The sequence below is a fragment of the Sinocyclocheilus rhinocerous genome, unplaced genomic scaffold, assembly GCF_001515625.1.
Source record: "Sinocyclocheilus rhinocerous isolate Xijiao unplaced genomic scaffold, SAMN03320098_v1.1 scaffold683, whole genome shotgun sequence".
Taxonomy (NCBI): domain Eukaryota; kingdom Metazoa; phylum Chordata; class Actinopteri; order Cypriniformes; family Cyprinidae; genus Sinocyclocheilus; species Sinocyclocheilus rhinocerous.
Window position 1 is genome coordinate 741,457 of NW_015642819.1, and position 19,673 is coordinate 761,129.

Here is a 19,673-nt window from a genome sequence, read left to right on the forward strand (position 1 = left end):
TGTTTATACAAGACATTATTCCCCTTCCTGTGAGCATCTTCTTTGGCCTGACGGAGCTGACTGAGTTTTGCAGTGAACCATGGTTTGTCATTGTTGTAAGTGAAATGAGTTCTGGTAGGAATGCACATATCCTCACAGAAACTAATATATGATGTTATAGTCTCTGTGAGCTCATCCAGATCGGTGGCTGCAGATTCAAAAACACAAGTTCAATAGCACAAATAAAACCAACAAGAATTAAAAAAAAACTCTACAGCATGATCTATTCATGTTGCATTGCATGCTGGGTGCCTTCATAGTACATATGCACTGTAGAAACACAGCACGATGCTGTTTGTTTACAAGAAATTTCTGAGAGTGCCGTTAGATACAAGAAAAGTCTCACTGTGAAATTACTCTGAAAGTAATGCAATTAGTAACCTGGAATATGCTGTAATTTCACACTAAATGTTTTAACAGTGTATGATGCCTGCATGCTATTGGTCAAAATACTTTTCAGTAATTACCTTCAGCAAGCATGAAAACAACAGGAAAACGCCAAAACCTGGACATTTTAAGCAATTTAGAAATCCCAGCCAGGACATGTCCAGGAAAAAGAGGACGTATTGTCACCCTAGTATAGATAGATATGTCTACGTCCTAATATAGAAGGGAGTTTCATAAGCACAGACGAAGCAGGCTTGTAAATACCGCTCTGCTTCTACATGCCACAGGCTGGGTTATAAGTTGCTAGGTGTCACAATCACCAGCTGGAGTGCCCTTGATAACCACCAGAAGGCATTATATCCCATACTCAGTTGTCACTCAGTTTTGGACTTCATTTCCCATAATCCTTTGCCCAGACTCATCAGATCTGCATGTGTTAAGTACTGCGTTTTCTGAGCCATTATTTCCTTTGTCTTTTTTTCTGCCCCTTGTTCTGGATTACTCTTTGTCTGTTTCTATTTGTCATTGTTTGGGTCACATTTGTGGATTACCCTCTGAATAAACACTGTGTTTGGATCCTCAGCCTTCATGTCTCAGAGCAGTTCATGACAGAAAACTTCACTACTATGGATCCGACAGTTGAGTTAGTCCGCCTGCACCAAGGTAATCGTACCCTCGAGGAGCACATTCAGATTTACTGAGGATCGTGTATGTAGTGTCTTCTACTCCCGAGCCTCGTCCTGTCATGGCTGCCACTCCAGAGCCCCGACCCATCATGGCTGCCAGCCCAGAGCCTCTCCACAAGACGACCGCCAGTCCAGAGCCTCTCAATTCAATTCAAGTTTATTTGTATAGCGCTTTTCATGATACAAATCGTTGCAAAGCAACTTTACAGAAACTTAAGTTTCTACAAAATATTTAGTAGTAGATTATCAGTGGTGACTGTCAGTTAATGTACATATGGCAGAAATGTACGGAAAAATCAATTAAAGACGTAATCAAACAGAAGATGAACACTATTAACAGCAATTATTATGATGCAATCAAACTTATAGCAAAATGTGGTAGTTCTGTATGTTGTTTCAGGGTTGGCATCATTAAGATAGTCGAACTGTTCTTAGCATTAACGTGAAGATTTTATTTTAGCATTATTTAAGCACGAAGATTAATCAATAACTTATTTTATATTCATAACTGTTTGTGGATGGATCTTTCACAATAGTGATACAACTGCTGAGAAAAGTCTTTGAAAGATTTGACATCAATACTCGACATTCAAAAAACAACAATGGTAACACTCAACAAATAAAAACAACACTTACAACATAAACCAACAACACAAACTGCTAAAAGTGAACCAAAACAAGTTCAATAGCACAAATAAAACCAACAAGAATTAAAAAAAAACTCTACAGCATGATCTATTCATGTTGCATTGCATGCTGGGTGCCTTCATAGTACATATGCACTGTAGAAACACAGCACGATGCTGTTTGTTTACAAGAAATTTCTGAGAGTGCCGTTAGATACAAGAAAAGTCTCACTGTGAAATTACTCTGAAAGTAATGCAATTAGTAACCTGGAATATGCTGTAATTTCACACTAAATGTTTTAACAGTGTATGATGCCTGCATGCTATTGGTCAAAATACTTTTCAGTAATTACCTTCAGCAAGCATGAAAACAACAGGAAAACGCCAAAACCTGGACATTTTAAGCAATTTAGAAATCCCAGCCAGGACATGTCCAGGAAAAAGAGGACGTATTGTCACCCTAGTATAGATAGATATGTCTACGTCCTAATATAGAAGGGAGTTTCATAAGCACTTTGCATAAACTGATTTTCTGTATTTTCTATATCAGCTATAAATATTCACACAGAAGCAATAAAGTCCTTAAAAAAGTAATGCAAATACAAAAACTTGTAGACTTAGACTAATTTCAAATAAGTTTTATTTGTCATTATTTTGAGGACCTATACAGATTTTTTTTTCAGAATCAGAAAGAGCTTTATTGCCAGGTATGTTTACACATACAAGGAATTTGTTTTGGTGACAAAAGCTTCCACAGCACAAACAGATTACAGTGACAAGACAGATAATACAAATAGAATAAGTAAATAGGAAATAATAATATACAACAAATATTTAAAAAAATACACAATATAAAAATAGACAATATATTGCATTTGTGTGTACACATCTGTTATGTAAATGTGAATCAGAAGTATGGTGTTTGCTATAAGTTTGATTGCATTATATAATAATTGCTGTTAATAGTGTTCATCGTCTGTTTGATTACGTATTTAATAGAATTTTCCATACATTAACTGAGTCACCACTGATAAGCTACTACTAAATATTGTAGAAACCTAATTTGCTGTAAAGTTGCTTTGCAACGATTTGTATTGTGAAAAGTGCTATACAAATAAACTTGAATTGAATGTTTTCCCCTCATTTTTTTGTCAATAATGGATCATCTTTCCCTGAATAAAAAAGTATTATTGAGTGTTTATGCATATAAATTACATTACTAAATAGCACATCTACTAAATCCACATCTACTATACATAGTAGTTTAAGTATTTATTAAAAAGTTTGGGGTAAGGTGTGTCTGTGTGTGTGTGTGTGTGTGTGTGTGTGTGTTTTAAGAAATACTTATATTCAAGCATGCATTAAATTAATCAAAAGTGACAGTGAAATACTTATATTGTTATAAAAATCTATTTCAAACAAATGCTGTAAAATAAAATTCTTTTGAATTTTCTATTCATGAAAACAAAATTCTAAAACAAATAAATATATTATTGGTCACACAATTTTTTTTTTTTTTTTGAAATGATTTTGTGATTTTCCTTAAAATGTATTAAAATATATTTTCAAATACAGGCTATTCCAAACATAGGCTAAATAGAAATCAGTTATTTTTAATTGTAATATTATTTCACAATATTGCAGTTTTTACTGCATTTTTGATCAAATAAATGCAGACTTGGAGAGCATTAGGAGACTTTCAAAAACATGAAAAAAAACTTTTGAATGGTAGTGTACATGAAAGTTAATTTATAATCAATAATATTTTATTTGAGTGCAATGCATTAGTTTCTAACTAGCTGTTCAAGCTATGTGAAATAGATTATGCTAAACATCAGTTAAGAAGGACACAGTCAAATTCAACACAGCAAACGTATCTACATAAAAATGATTGTGATTAATTTTATTGACCATTCCAACAAAACAAATGTCATACAATCCATGCCTACCTTATGTTTTTTTCTTGAATTTCCTGTGAAAGATCAATTTCCTGTTCTGTCAGTACATGGAGATGAAGGGATGTCTATTAAATCGTCCAAATAGACAGCAAGCGAGCATGTAAACTCCTCCTACTTTCTACTGTAAACGTATACTCTCCATGTCCTTCATTGTTCTGCACTCATCTCATAGAAAAATCATCTCAAAATAACTTTAGATATAAAACACAAACAATCTTTCTTCTTGGCTTTTTATGATTTGGTCCACTGCCCTCTGTGTTTCATGGATCCACATTGGGGAAGGTACTAACTTTATTGTTTCTACTGATGCGTCTCTCGGGCCGAACTCTGGGCTGCTTGGTCTGGATCAACTCTTCTGGTGTGTTTCCCAAAGGAGGAAGGAGTCTTTTCTTACTGTTCCTGGTTTCAGGCAGCCATTGTGGCGGCAACTCAAACGGCCCAAAACCAAACTGTGTTGCATCCTCAGGGTCTGTGGGAGTCGCAGGGGCGACCTGTGAAGAGGAGTAGGCACAAGACTGAATAGGAGAATGTTTTGGTAACACTAAGCCCTCTTCTTTTACCGCATCCCCTGACTGCGGCTGATGCAGCTCCCTTGCCACCCCTCCATTTCTACCCTGTCCTTCATCTTTGGGTTGAAAGTTGGTGGAGGCCACAGAGAAAATTTCATTCTCAACTTCTTCATCCTCGTTTGGTCTGAAGATCTGTTGTTGGCCGATATTGAACATCTCCAGGAGTTGACTACCAGAGCGAACCACAGTCTCGCCCCCTAGTGGCCCTACTTCAGCCAGACCCCCAATGCTGACCATGTTCCTTCGGCTATAGCGCCGATGCAGGCGTGCTAGCATATCAAGCAGACAACGCCGCACAGAGCGGTTTACTGTGAGGAGAAATAGCGGGTTGGTGAGAAGAGAGACCTTCGGCAGCCACACAGCAGTCAGCTGTAACCAAGACGAGGGGTAAGGACTCTAGCCGCTGCATTTTGGATTACCTTGTGGACTGTCACCACAAGATGGCCACCAGTCCAGAACCTCTCTGCAAGATGGCCGCCACACCAGAGTCTTGAGCCATCATGGACACCACGCCAGTGTTCCCAGCTGTCATGAACGTTGAACTGATGTCCAGTGTGGCGGACCCACCGCTGATGTCAGTGCGAGCGTCAGGCATCCCGGTGACCTCAGCACTCATAAGCCCGGCGATCTCAGAGGTTCTTCCACCTTCTGCTGCCCTTCCAGTAATGGCAGTTGCCATTTTGTGTGTCTGGGATAGGCACGCTTCAGAGGCAGCAGCGTCCGCTCCAGTCCACGAGTCCGTTCCAAAGTCAGCTCCAGTCCATAAATCCGCTCCAGAGGCCACTCCAGTCCATGAGCCTGTTCCAGTCCATGAGTCCGCTCCAAAACCCGCTCCAGTCCATGAGTCCGCTCCAGAGCCCACTCCAGTCCATGAGTCTGCACCAGAGCTCACATAAGCCTTAGAGCTCAGTCCTGTGTTGGTGCCAGTCTGTGAGTTTCCTGCCTGTCCGGTCTCAACCACAGAGGTCACCCTTGAGCTGCCGGACTTTCCTGTCATGGTCAAGGAGGCCGTCTCTGAACTATCAGCCTGCCTTGTCATGGCCAAAGATGCTGTCTCTGAACTGTCTGCCTGTCCTGTTACGGCTGCAGAGTTCGCTGTTAACCCCTTTGTGCTCTCTTTTGGTGTCCCGCCTGATCCGCCTTGGTGGTCTCCTGATTCATCTGCTCCACTTTGGTGGACATCTGCTCAGCCTGAGCTATCTTGGTGGTCCCCTGCACTATCAGCTCCATTGAAATGGTCCTCAGCTCCACCCTGGAGGTCTTTTGCTCCATCGTGGGGATCTTTAGTCCAGTCTGCTCCACCCTGGTGGTTTTCTGCTCTGCCTGCTCCATCCTGGTGGTCTTCTGCTCCACCCTGGCTCCCCGATTCCCCTCAATCTTCAGTCCTACTTCCTGTCCTTGGGCCTGGCCCTTCATCCATCCCCCTGTTCTGCCACTGCTCCACCTCCCTCCTGGAAGCTTCTCCTTAAGGGGGGACTATGTCACAATCACCAGCTGGAGTGCCCTTGATAACCACCAGAGGACACTCCATCCCATACCTCTGTCACACAGTCTTGGACTTAATTTCCCATATTCCTTTGCCCAGACTCATCAGCACTCATTGTTTGCTTCTGTGTCTCATTAACCCTGCCTGCTCACCCTATATATAGCCCAGTTCATTCAGTCATCGATTGTGAAGTTCTGCATATGTTAAGTACTGCATTTCTGAGCCGTTATTTCCTGTTTTCCTGTGTCTTGGTTGTTTCTGCCCCTTGTTCTGGATTACTCTTTGTCTGTGTTTCTTGTTATTGTTTGGATCATGATTGTGGATTACCCTCTGAATAATCACTGCATTTGGATCCTCAGCATTCGTGTCTCGGAGCAGTTCATGACACTAGGCAACTCTAGCTAAATAAACCCTTGCCTTCAATTTTGAGGTATTTATTTTAACTGAATTTGAGAGACATGTGCTGCTTCCATCAGACAATTTAACTAATGCTTTGAAATTCATGAAAATAGCATTATTTTAAAAAATGTTTTTAAGAGTGCCATGTAAATGGATGACAATCAGTGTACTTCCAAAGAACGCTTTTGCTTGATGTTTTTTGTACATTAAAGCATTGTGGAAAAGAGCACAAGTATTATGTTAATTCCACATAACAGTTGTAGTGTAGCTCAAGTAGGAATCCAAGCTAGTGGTTTCTGGATTTGAAAAACACATTAAACAACTTTAAAATACATCAAGACTTTTAATTAATGGCACTAAAACTGGCATATGGGGGAAAACAAGCTGCCCTCTTTAATACATTTTTTTTCTTCTCAGTCACATGCAAGTGCTTAATCTTTAGCTTTGCTTTTGCCATAAAGGGTGATTAACTCAGAGAAACAATGTTTCTTTTTATGAAAATGTGTTTAATGAGGATAGATGTACTTGCATATTGAATATTGGTCAATTATTGAGGAACTCAGTAGAAGAAATTTAATGAACCAATGACATAAAATAGATGTGGGTATTTTATGAACATTTTAATGTCAAAACCGTGTCCCTTTATCGTCAGCATTTAATTTAGCTTTTTAAAGACCTAATCTTTATTGTATAATTAGACAGATATGATTGAAAGAAGTATTTTTTCTACTCTAAAGGAGGTAGAGCTTTTTCGCATTTGGCTCCCAAACTCTGGAATAGCCTTCCTGATAATGTTCAGGGTTCAGACACACTCTCTCTGTTTAAATCTAGATTAAAGACACATCTCTTTGGCCAAGCATTCAAATAATGCATCTCATAATCTTGTACTGCAGTTATATCTGATCAAATGCACATTATTATACTTTAGTTTGGGTTAAACAAATCAATTTTGCTTGGTTGGAACAGCAGCTACGCTAACTATGTCTCTATTTGTTTCTCCGTTTTTGCCACGGGGAACCACAGTCTCGCCCCCTAGTGGCCCTACTTCAGCCAGACCCCCAATGCTGACCATGTTCCTTCGGCTATAGCGCCGATGCAGGCGTGCTAGCATATCAAGCAGACAACGCCGCACAGAGCGGTTTACTGTGAGGAGAAATAGCGGGTTGGTGAGAAGAGAGACCTTCGGCAGCCACACAGCAGTCAGCTGTAACCAAGACGAGGCTTTTGCAGCCCCCAGCACTGAACGGTATATGACCAGAGCTGCGTAGGGAGTGCTGCACAGCGCGAAGACTAGAACGATGGACAACAGAGTGGCATGAAGTTCAGCCTCGCGCTGAGACACATACGGGATGGAAATGCTGTTCTGTGGGGTGCGCAGTGCCGCGATGATCACTTTCTTCTTCTGGCTGGTGCTTAGTGCGCGGCGGATTAGTGCCATGGCTAGAAACACCACTGCTAGTGGTAAAATGAGTGTGGTGATACTGTATGTGATCATGTAAACCAGATGTCCAAGTGATTGGCCGTCAGAACAGGAAGAGGTGGCGTAGACATCCGTCACATTGCTTACGGCAAAAACAGGGGCGCTGGCCACCACCGCATGCACCCAGATATAGATGACCAGGTCTCTGGATTTGGCATCTGATATCTTTCTCTCCAGAGGATACAACGCTGAGTAGTACCTGGAAGTGAAACAGGGAAGGCACCACTGTTAAGGTGCAGTCACATTAGCAAAATTTTGGTAAAATTTCAAAGGCAAAAAAGGTCCATTACCTATTGTTAAAATAGACAAACGAAGCACAGCTCACACAGAATTAATTTTCAAACCAAGCAGCTTTCTGTTGGCTAATGTTCAGGGACTGGACTGTACTAGTTAAGCTTGATGGTTTTGATTCACTATAAAGAATCAACTCATAGGAGTCATTCATTTGGGAATCAGTTGGAATACGCTGGTCATGCTAATAAGTTTGATTTATTTAAAATAACTAGTTCATAAGAGTCATTTATTTAGAGATCGGACTATACAAGTTGCACTGAATGATACTGACTAAAAGGAAGCGACTCATAAAAGTAATTTGTTTGGGAATCAGTTAGACTACACTGCTTGTGCTGAAGAGTTTTGATTCAGTTAAAGAGCCTGTTTTGCTTAGAGATCGGACTATACTAGTTGAATGGTTTAGATTCACTCAAATCTGACTACACTAATTGTGCTAAATGTTTTTTGTTTAAATAGAATTTGTTCTGAATATGAACTAAATAAGAACATTTCCTTTCCCAGCCCTATTTAAATCAGTTACATAACAATAATACTTTTTAGTGGACTAAATTGTTTATAGCACAATTAAACTGCTTTATGTGTGCACAAAAAGACATAAATAGATTGATTAGATAGATTCATAATGAAAACCCCAGGAAAGACACAAAAGGGAAATTTTTAAAATATGTAAAATCAGAAAATAAGTTAAGTTTTATTATGTGATTTGTGTCTGCATGGTGCATGTATGTTTTTTTTCTGAAGTGAAAACAATGTCTCAAGAAAGGCTTCTGTGCTAAGCAAAATAGATTATTCAATGAACTGATAAAGGGTCTGGCGGAGTAGGTAGCTATGGAAGCACTAGTCTGTGAAACAGCTGGTGCCCATGGGTTGACTACAACTGTAAGAGTTTTCAGATTTTCTCAAGAGATCATTCACCATATTATCATCTTAACCAAGCGTTTTAATTACTGTTTGGTTGAGACCCTTAGTGACCTCAAATCTGAAACAATTACATTTTAATTGTTAGTAAAAGATGAGTGAATTAGCATGCATGTCCACTCACCTATCCAGGGCGATGACAGCAAAGCTGAGCACAGTGGCAGAGCAGAAAAGCCTGTGTAGGAACTTGATGGCTTTGCACAGCAGGAGCGTATGGACCCATAGGCAGCATAGGGGACTGGCACTCAAGGCTATGTCAAAGGGCACACACACCAACCCAGCACAAATACCAGAACATGCCAGGTTCTTGATGAAGAGATTCGTGACTGATTTGAAGACATTGGTGTAACAAGTGCACCACAGCACTGCAGTATTGCCTGGGGACGAAGAGATGAAAAGGAGAAAAGGTTGAGGAGGGTTACAAGCCTATGTCAGTATCTAAGGACACAACTGAATGTGAGTGGGACATGAGCAGCCCTCATCTTATTGTCTACAGCAGTTCCCATGGCAATGAGGTACCTAAAGGTTGCACGCTAATTTGAAGGGGGGAAAAAAAGCCTTGTTCCCTTTGTGGTTCCTGTAAGCAACAGTATGGCATTCTAATGCTGCTGTGATGAACAAACAAAGCTCACAGCACGGTATAAGATTTGAGGAAGAAGCAAAAGCTTAGCATGCACAGACATAGAAACCAAGTGTTTCTAATATTGAGATGTTCACATGAGGTGGGACACTTCTTGGATAATTAATTTTATTCTGGGTTCAATACTGGGTTTATTCTGGGTTGCACATAATATACAGTACCTGTACATACAAAAACTGTCTATTGTAATATACCTGCACATACAACTGTCAATTTATATATTTTTATTCCTTATTTACTTGTTCTATTTTTTATTATCTGTGTTTTTTGTTCCGTCACTGTCATTCTGTTACACTGTGGAAGCTTCTGTCACGAAAACAAATTCCTCATATGTGTAAACATACCTGGCAATAAAGCTCATTCTGATTCTGATTCTGATACATGCTCAATTGAGAGCAATTGTAGCATGATGATTACCACAAAATTAAATGTCATCTCTATAAAAAAAGGGTTATAGTAAAGCACTTAAAATTAAAGTATCACTGTTTTTATTTTAACTACATACAATTTATCATGTAAAACCCTAAAATTCCTATAAAAATTATGATTTAGCTTTACAGGTTAAAGGGGTCATATGATGCGATTTCAAGTTTTCCTTTCTCTTTGGAGTGTTACAAGCTGATTGTGCTTAGATAAGATCCCTGAAGTTGCAAAGACTAAAGTCTCAAAACCAAAATAATGATCTTTAAAAAAGCATCATATGACCCCTTTAAATAACTCACAAGTTATTACAGGAAAGTGTTTTAATATAGTTATAAACTTTACATTTCTGCGTTTATATACAAACCTGGTCCTATTTACTTCCACAGTCCATGAGGGACCATTTGAAAGTCAAATGCTGTCCATTGACCTTAACTTATACTGAACCCATACTATTCTTTAACATGACACATGACAACACATCTGTAACTGATAAGCATTTCCATAGTTTGCTTCATTTCTTCATACCATAGATAAGCATTTAAAACAATCAGAGAAAGCATGTAAAAAAGTATTACTTGGGGCTAAATGGAAAAAAGTGGAAAGTGGAAATCTATGCAAGATTCATTTACTTTGAAGAAATGATGCACGAACATGATGGAATTCACACGGCTTGAATTGAAATGGAGCATGAGGTGAATCTTTCCTTGGATGTTGATGTGAACGGAGCACTTAGGTGACAGGTGCTCTCTAGCCAGACCCGTTATTACGCTTGACACACTTTTGGAAGGTGCATCTTTTCCGCAATGACTGTGACTTTCATCTTTTCCCATTACCATACAGGTGTAACAGGCAAAGCACAGTGGAATCCATCTGCAGCTGCCTCTGTGTTATTACTCTGGTGACATTTTGAGTGCACACTGACAGTGCCGGATAATTGTCCATTTGTTCCCAGAAGTCTCCAGTATGCCCGTGGCTAATAGTGTTATTTAACTTCACAGGGGTTCCATTAGTGGTTTCTCAACTCTTTCTAATATGTTTGAGAATTTTGAAGTGTGAGAATAGATGTTGGCTAACTTAGCTGTAATTATCATGCCTGATTAATCTTAATGATGAAAAATCACTCAAAAGTAATGAAATTGTCAGATCAGAAGATTATCAAACCTTGCTGTGTTTTTAAAGGGATAGTTCACCCAAAAATGTGTATTCTGTTATCATTTACTCACCCTCATGTCGTTCCATACCTGTATCACTACTTTCTTCTGTGTTCCACATAAAAAAAGAAACAAGTTTGGATGATCATGATAATGCCATGAGTGAATGATAACAGAATTTTCAATTATGGATGATATAGCCCTTTAAATTCTTTGTTTGAGAATTATTCAAAATGTATGCGTTGGATGCATAAGCAGCAAACAGACAGATGTTAGTGGAATATTTGCAGGAAAAAACAACTGTATTTTTTAATTTGGAAGGAGCATGAGCAAAGCAGTTTGCTAAATGAATGCCAAGGATAAAACTTGAGTGAAATAATGACTAACCCATTGCCACAATGACTTCCGTAACTAGTAATCACAATGAATGTCTGAAACGCAAAATTCCCAACTTTTCTGAAACTTGAGCCCGAATCCAGTGCAGAAACAGATTATCAGATTACGATCATTTATACTAAGCGTTCTGCAGGCTAATTAGTCATGTGATGGCTCGTTTGTTTGAGTCTGACAAAATTGCCTCCCTCTGACGTAGTTCAGGAAAAAAAAAACAAGAACAAAAGGACATTATACTAGTATAAACAATGCTAAAATCTCATTTACTGTGAGAAGGCTCTGAATACTCCTCTTTCTCCAAATATTGCATAATTTCTATAAGATTATCAGTCGTGTTCTACAGCACCTGTAATCCGTGTAAACAAAATATAGTCTTTTTTGTCCCAGGTATCATTGTCAGAGTGAGCGGCTGTCGTGTAGAAAAAAGCCTCCTTAGAACCATGGCATGTGACTGACTGAGGAAACATTACACATTTCTGTTTGTATCAGTTGAAGCATGAATGAACCAAACAACATCTCATTTCTTTGTTTCTGATTTGTGGCATGATCACTGACTTCTAGATGTGATAGTCATTTTGCTGCAATGTGTAAGAATTCACACAATCATCTTAACACAGTGCAGGATCTCCTCCAGTCGTGTCACCTCTTTATCCTGAACATCACCCCACAGACCCACCGGAGACGACGCGTTTAGGAAACCCAGATTAGATGCGTTTAAACTTGTGGTTCCGTTTTCTGACAGAGGAAACCAGCTCTCCGCGTTATCCGCCTCCATCATCATTCATATCTGAGGCGCCACCAGAATTCTTCGGCTCTGGTCTCGCCGCGCACACGTTATTGGTGAACAGGGCTCGAGCGTTATGATGTTGTGTCCAACATGATTAACTCGCGAGTTTTCTCCAGTTCCTCAAAATGATCGAAAACGCAAAGCATCTTTAAAAAAACGCTGGACGGAGATCGTTCTCGATAATAAAATATCCCATACAGGACTGCACATTGCAGATCTTGTCGCTAAACAACGGCCTTTTCAGAATCGCGATACTGAAATTAATATTTGCGATATAAAAAAAGGCATAATTTTGATTACACAGTACAGATCGCATATACAATGTCATTGATGGAGCGATACGACAGTGACACGCGCTTGTCTCGCGTCTCACAACTCAACTTCATTTCACTAGCCGTGTGAACAGACGAACATAACATAATACGGGTTATATACAATATTTCGCGAGCATTGGGTTACTACAATATGCAACTGTATGCTAATAATAATGTCTAAACAGTGTACGATAAACCATAGAGAAAATGCCAGAGAAATTACCAACATACCCGTATGAGATCGTTATGAACGATCATAGCCATATCCAAGTGTCAAAAAACGATTTTTGGTAAACGCATATCACGCTAAATATCGAGTCAGTGTGTGATCTGACAACTGGGCTTTAGCGAACAGGCTTCATTGCGAGTGACAATAGCGCTTTATTGCTTCAAATGAACGGTTGCTTCAAAACGTTATTTGAGCAGTTTTCATTATTGTGAAGTAAATAATTTATCCAGTGAGCAAAACGCCAGCATGTAGCCTACCGAATCCACACGTTAAACTATTTCCTTGCAGTATATCTACTGAGTGTGCAAACCTCCCACTGCATTGAATTTGTCTACATGTTGCTTTTGTTTTCTTGTTCTATAATAAGAAGTCTAGTGGTCCTTGGTCAGGGGAGATTTTAGACAACACATGAGGAATCTCTAAAGCCTGCATGAAATGAGACCGGGGCTAGTTGTCACACAAGGATGTTGTCAGAAGGGTTAAGCAATATTTCAGTAACTAGAAGGTATTGAGTCAAAAGTCCAGTTACACAATTGTGTGTTGTTTTCTAGAAGTTGTTTTGGTTTCACCTAATTCAAAACTATACTAGCCTAAATATTTGTGAATTCTACATCTAATACAAAAGTGATGCACATGCTTCTCCAGCACTGTGATTTTGCAGCAAAAAGGACCATAAATTATTTAAACTATTTTGTAGTTTACTAAGCATTCTCTTGACCTAATTTTTAAATTAAGACCATTTTTCCCTTGACAGCGATTGTAATTGAAGGATGCTGCAATATTATTCTCTGCACTAGATACCATCTTCTGCTATCCAGACATTAAGGGACTTTCCACACGCTAATTAATTCTGACATTGTCCAGTAAATACTATTAAAACATAATATAACATTTAAAAAAGTTCATGAATAGAGTAAAAGAGCTCTGAAGCTCACATACAATGCTACAGGCCCTAACGACACAGCTAGCAACCAACCTTCATTTCAATAATATAGATTTTCTCTGTTGTAGAGCTCACTGGCATTCACATAAGTAATTCTTGTTTTTATATAGGCTAGAAAAAAATTATTTATGTACTTGCTTTTTAGTAACCTAATGATCTGTTTCTGCAAAACTGAAGACTTTTCAGTGTCATTACCATTATTTGATTCACCTTCGGACAATATTAATATTCAAATTGTGACCCATGCTGGCAAAAAGAGTAGGAATGCGCTCGGGCTAATTGAGCTACAGGCAAAAAGAAAGTGAAAAATGTAGATTTTGAGATTTTCACAAACATGAGTTAAAGGGATAGTTCACCCAAAAATGAAAATTTTTATCTGCTTACTCCCAGGGCATCCAAGATGTAGGTGACTTTGTTTCTTCAGTAGAACACAAACGGAGATTTTTAAGAAGACGCAAACGCGCTCAGGACAGTTCAAACATTGAGGTGAAAATCAGAGGTAAAAAACGATATAAATACTGTTCAGTTTCTTGCACAGACTGATCGATTCATGTCTTTACACATCAATGTATCGTCACGAGCCGCAGGGTTTAATTTGGTTTTGTTTGTGTATGTTTTATGACTCTCAAAGCCGTGATTCCCATCCACTTACATTATACGACTGACAGACTGCAACGGTTTGAGTTAAAAATCTCCGTTTGTGTTCTACTGAAGAAACAAAGTCACCTACATCTTGGATGCCCTGGGAGTAAGCAGATAAACATCAAATTTTAATTTTTGGGTGAACTATCCCTTTAAGCTCTCGTATAACGGTCTCAATGCTCCAAATAATAATTTTAGATGTTTAATTACCTTTATTTTTTCGTTTTCTGAGAGAAGTACCTTTTCTCCGCTCGCTTCTCACGCTGACTGTCATCCGAAGCGCGCACGATCCCGATAAATATACACAGAATTACAGTATTTAAGTATTCACACAAATATAATCTGTAATGTCTTAAGTGAAAGTATGGGGAACTGTTGGGGAAAAACATCTGATGTATAACATTATATTAGATCTGTGCAGTACAGTAGGTCTTAATATAGGCCGCCTCATTAATGTTAATCTAACAATAAAAGAAAAGAGAGAATCACCTGCTGCTCATTGAACTGCTTTTGTAGTTTTAATAATCAGTTTATTTGTAATGAACACACTAAAGGGATTTTTACATTTGATTATTTGTTTTTTCTTACTTTAATGCATTTGTTTATATGTAAAATTAAAAAGGTAGGCTAATGCATTATTTGTTTCTTTCTTATATTTGTTCTACTGGGTTTTTTTTTTTGCATCTGTTCTTATTTATAATAACAAAGATAAAATAAAAAAATAGCTATATTGTGATTATTAATTATTATTAAGAAAAGAACTGGAGTAAAAGATGCAACACTGCAGGTGTTTTTGCTTTGGAACCTTTAGATAACTTTAACTCGATTTTTCTCAAAATTGACTTTGCTGACTCTGTCGACATCAAACGGGTGTAGCTCAGTTATTTTCGTCTGATTCCAACAAATCATACATCATTCTGAAGGTCTTTTAATGGAGAATGTGAACATAAAAATAACTAATTTTTGAAAATTTGCTCATTGTGACTCATTTTGCCAGCACAGGTCACAATTAATATTTGAATTATTCTGTGATTCCCCACTCAAGAACACAATCATCTGTTCACATGTCATGCACTGCAGATTATAGTAACAGCTCCTCTGTAAATATAAAAATAATCTTTTCCAGTTAATCCACATGCAAGAACTCTTAAGAGCTTCCTCTTAAGTAGTCCGGGTTAAACGGCACAGCCCACTGGAGGGTGTCCTTATCACAGTGCTCTCTAAAAGATTTGCAATAAGTACCACTGGAGGTTTGCACAGAGAGGATCTCAACGTTAAAAAAACCCACTGATGAATACGAAAGAAAACAATCATCAGCGCTCATCCAGTGAGAATCACTTTCATGTTCTGGTGCATGTGAAATAATGGCAGCTATACTGCAACAAACTTAAAGGGACAGTTCACTCAAAAATTTAAATTCTGTCATACTCGCCTTCATGTTATTCCAAACCCATACGACTATTTCATTTTTGGAATACAAAAGCAGATATTTTGTAAAACCTTTTGACTTTCATTGTATGGACCGTTGAAAAATGCTGAAACAAAATCATCTTGAGGGTTGAGAGTAAATGATTACAGAATTTTCATTTATGGGTCAACTATACCTTTAAATCATAATATTGCTTAATACAATGGTAATGTTTAGTGTTGTTGTGGCACAGAACGATTAATTTGGATTACTGTCTTCCTAATAATCATTTGTGGATGTTGTCTAGTATTCCACTGACCAACACATCTAAATTATAATATATTTATATAAAATAATTAAACTAACAATTAAACATACAAAATCATACAACATCATCTCAAGATATCTAGTTGTATTTTATTGGAAGCTCTGGGTAATACATAAAAGTGTAAGTTGCATACAGTAGCTCACTTGTAACCAATGCCCATAGTTGCACATCTCCATCACAAAGTCTGTACCTTGATAGAATGTTTATCTAGACAAACATTCTTCTGGAAAGAAAAGATTGAGGAGGAAAACAACCTGTATTTGCCCCCCACTAAGGCTGAAGATTTCTTTAAAATGAAGGCACCAGAGGCTGTACAATAAAACAGACCTAATGTAGAGATACTGACAAGAGAGAATACTACAGGAATCCAGATAAACAAGTATTATCACCACTATAAGAATTTCAATCCATTTGATTTGATCGACTTAAAATTAGTGTTAAGTTATAATGCAAAAATGCGGCACAGCAGTGAAAGTGCACTGCTGTTCAAAAGTTTTTTTTTATTTGAAAGAAATTAATACTTTTATTCAGCAAGCATGCTTTAAATTGATAGTGACAGTAAAGAATTTTTAAATTGTTAATTCAGCATTGGCATCACAGGAATATTACATTTTATAATAGATATAAATAGAAAACCGCTATTTCACAATATTAATGAAAAAAAATAAGCTTACTGACCCCAAACTTTTGAATGGCAATGTGTGATAAAGAAACACACAAATATGAGTTTGATTTTACAAACAATTTCTCCATACTCTGTATGAATGATATAAACATATGATTTTAAGCAAATAATACATGTGCTTCATTCAGTTTGATCATTTGTTAATTCTTGACTACTTAACTACTTTAGAAATTAAGGTAATTCAAGTCAACACTAATTGGATATTATGACTATGATATGGACTTTATACAGTCATTTATACAGTCAAAGTTTTGGCAGTGACAAATTTTGTTATGCAAAGTTTGCTGCTTAAGCTGTTGTGGTATTCATTCACATTGTTTCTAGATTATTGTGTAGAGTGAACAGATGCATTTTAAATAATTGTTAAAAGTTTAATTGGCCAAAAAATGAACTTTTCACAAAAAAACAAATTTCACTGTTTTTTGATCCTGAAACTGTCTGGGACATTTGGAAAATCAATTGTTCGGAGACGAAAAGATGAACGCTACCATGAGTCCTGTGTTGTGCCAACAGTGAAGCATCCTGAGACCATCCATGTGTGGGGTTGCTTTTCAACCAGAGCGAATTGCAGAGGTTATGAAGAACAAAGGGTCAACACTGTAAATATTGACTCATTATATATATTTTTTGCCAATAAAAGCCTTTAAAACTTATATGCTTATCATTGTTTTTCAGTATACCATAGAAACGTGGAAAAATAATCTACAAATACTGAAGCAGTGAACTTTGCAAAACACAAAATTCGTCACTGCCAAAACTTTTGGCCATGACTGTATTCCCTTTTTCTTACAGTATAGATATGCAGTTGTCATCAGCAGCAGCTAAGTGTTTTTTGAAAAAATTCACCATCCTCTTCCATGTGTCCAGCTGAGCCTCTGAATGGGCCTTAGGTTCGCCGCCAAAGTAAACCACTTGGTTAGCGGCAGCATGAAAATTAGCAAGACAAAACGGCATATAGGGAACCTCAATAAAGTGACCTGCTTTTTCATACCTCACCAGCTCGTAGTTATTCTTCCCGTGTGCTTTAAGTCTGTCGCATGCTAGTTTTGCATAATAGGCACTTTGCCAATTCCTGTCAGCTTCTGACATTATAAACATGAAGTTACCTGAGGCACGTTCAATGGGAATAATGCTAGGAAGGCCTTCTTCTGACATTGGGTCATTCATAACATCCCCAATATCCACAAGGCCCAACGGTGTCATTTTTGCTCTCTTAACATCAAACATGAGGGGTGGAACACAAATGTCTTTGTAGTAGATGGGAACCAAAGTATTGGCATTGCATCCATTGATCCAAACAGTAGCCGATATACCAGGAAGGAATGTTGCCATTGACAAACCGAGATCTCCACTCTTTGATATGGACACTAGGCCAATTTTTTGATCTTTGACCTTTGGAAAAAAATTAAAAATTATATATATATATATGTATATACATAAACAAAACGAATTCAAAATATTAATAAAAATTATAATTTCATTGATAATAAAACAAAACTGCTCTGGGATTATTATAAATCTCCCATTGTAATTTTCACAATTTTATCTTGAAATCATAACAATCAGGAATATTCTACATATGAATGGCTGTACATACTAACCTCTGGTTGTTGCCGTAGAAAATCTATACCTTCTTCAAAGTACTCAAGGTGAAATTTGTCAGCTCTTTTGGGTAAATCTTGGTAACCCTGGAAAGCCAAGGCAAAAACAGCAAAGCCTCTCTTTGCCAACAGAGCTGCCCTCAACTCAAAAGGACCTCCTCTAAATACATATGTATCCAAAATCCCAGGAAATGGTCCTTTACCTGAAAAATCATAATATTACATCATTAACTTGATCAGCTTGACTGAAATGGTAAACAGAAGTGTAAAGAGTACCTGAAAACCACTGCGTAAAAGTACAGATACCTTAAGAGTGAAAATAACTCCATTACAAGTTACAAGTCACCAATTCTAATACCACTTGAGTAAAAGTCTTTTATCTGATAAAAAGTATCTGATTTTAACAGTACTTAAGTACTGTAAGCAACTCATACTGAATATAGGCTGAATATAGTCCTCAACACCTAAGAGACCACAGAGTGAAAAACAAGAAACAGGTGATTTGAGAAGAGCCATCATATGCTTATTTTCTCAAATCTAAACAAACTGAACACCTCAAAATTGCAATAAATCAAGGTCGTCACAACAGGCTCTTCAACGTCTCCAAACACTCACGTCTCAGTTTAGCTGAAGTGCTCAAAAAGGGCATAAGTAAACCAATATCCTTCAAAAAAGTCTCTTCAATATAACAGATAAATAAAATATTGTTAAGTAAAATTATACATTCAGACTTAAAGCCTACTTGCACTGGATCTGCTGGTGTCGGCCTCATCACCGCAATGTTTCCCACACATAGACTTCACTTGGACGGCCGCCCAACTATGAGTCGGAGAAACATTTTTGCTTTTATAATTTTTATCCTCTTACACTTTTTTTTTTTATCCGCTCAATGATGAAACCATTCGCGATCAATTAACTAGTGGAAAATCTCCCCTCGCCCTACACCAGGGATGGGCAACTTTGATAGTGACGAGGGCCAGCATTTTTTCTCCTTTATACCAAGGGGCCAGATTACTAATCCACGTCCACACACCTTTTACACGGTCTTACTCAATTTCCTTTTTATTGAAGGAAATTAAAGTATAACTAATGTAATTTGTTTTTAATTGTTTAATTGATAATAAAGCAAAATCCCTCTGGGTGAGTTATCTTAAAGGGGTCATATGATGCGATTTCATTTTTTCCTTTCTCTTTAGAGTGTTACAAGCTCTTGGTGCATAAAGAAGATCTGTAAAGTTGCAAAGACTAAAGTCTCAAATCCAAAGAGATATTCTTTATAAAAGTTAA

The 19,673-nt window shown here is 37.8% G+C and overlaps 2 protein-coding genes across 2 annotated transcripts in view; both read right to left on the bottom strand.

The window, feature by feature from the left end:
* Window positions 1-3,637: 3,637 nt before the first annotated feature.
* Window positions 3,638-12,916, bottom strand: LOC107756567 (probable G-protein coupled receptor 176). Its single transcript, XM_016573740.1, has 5 exons — window positions 12,051-12,916; window positions 11,796-11,904; window positions 8,967-9,219; window positions 7,331-7,829; window positions 3,638-4,610 (listed from the first exon to the last, which is right to left on the bottom strand). Exons 1-5 carry the CDS (start codon window positions 12,228-12,230, stop codon window positions 3,957-3,959), a joined length of 1,695 nt encoding a protein of 564 aa, XP_016429226.1. The 5' UTR covers window positions 12,231-12,916; the 3' UTR covers window positions 3,638-3,956.
* A 4,633-nt stretch (window positions 12,917-17,549) lies between these two features.
* acot20 (acyl-CoA thioesterase 20) overlaps window positions 17,550-19,673 on the bottom strand; it is a 16,423-nt gene continuing 14,299 nt past the window's right edge. Inside the window, exons 2-3 of the mRNA XM_016573777.1 lie at window positions 18,387-18,589; window positions 17,550-18,177 (exon numbers count right to left, since the gene is read on the bottom strand). Of these exons, the coding sequence (XP_016429263.1) occupies window positions 17,572-18,177; window positions 18,387-18,589 (809 nt within the window). The 3' untranslated portion in view covers window positions 17,550-17,571. The remainder of the gene's footprint in view (window positions 18,178-18,386; window positions 18,590-19,673) is intronic.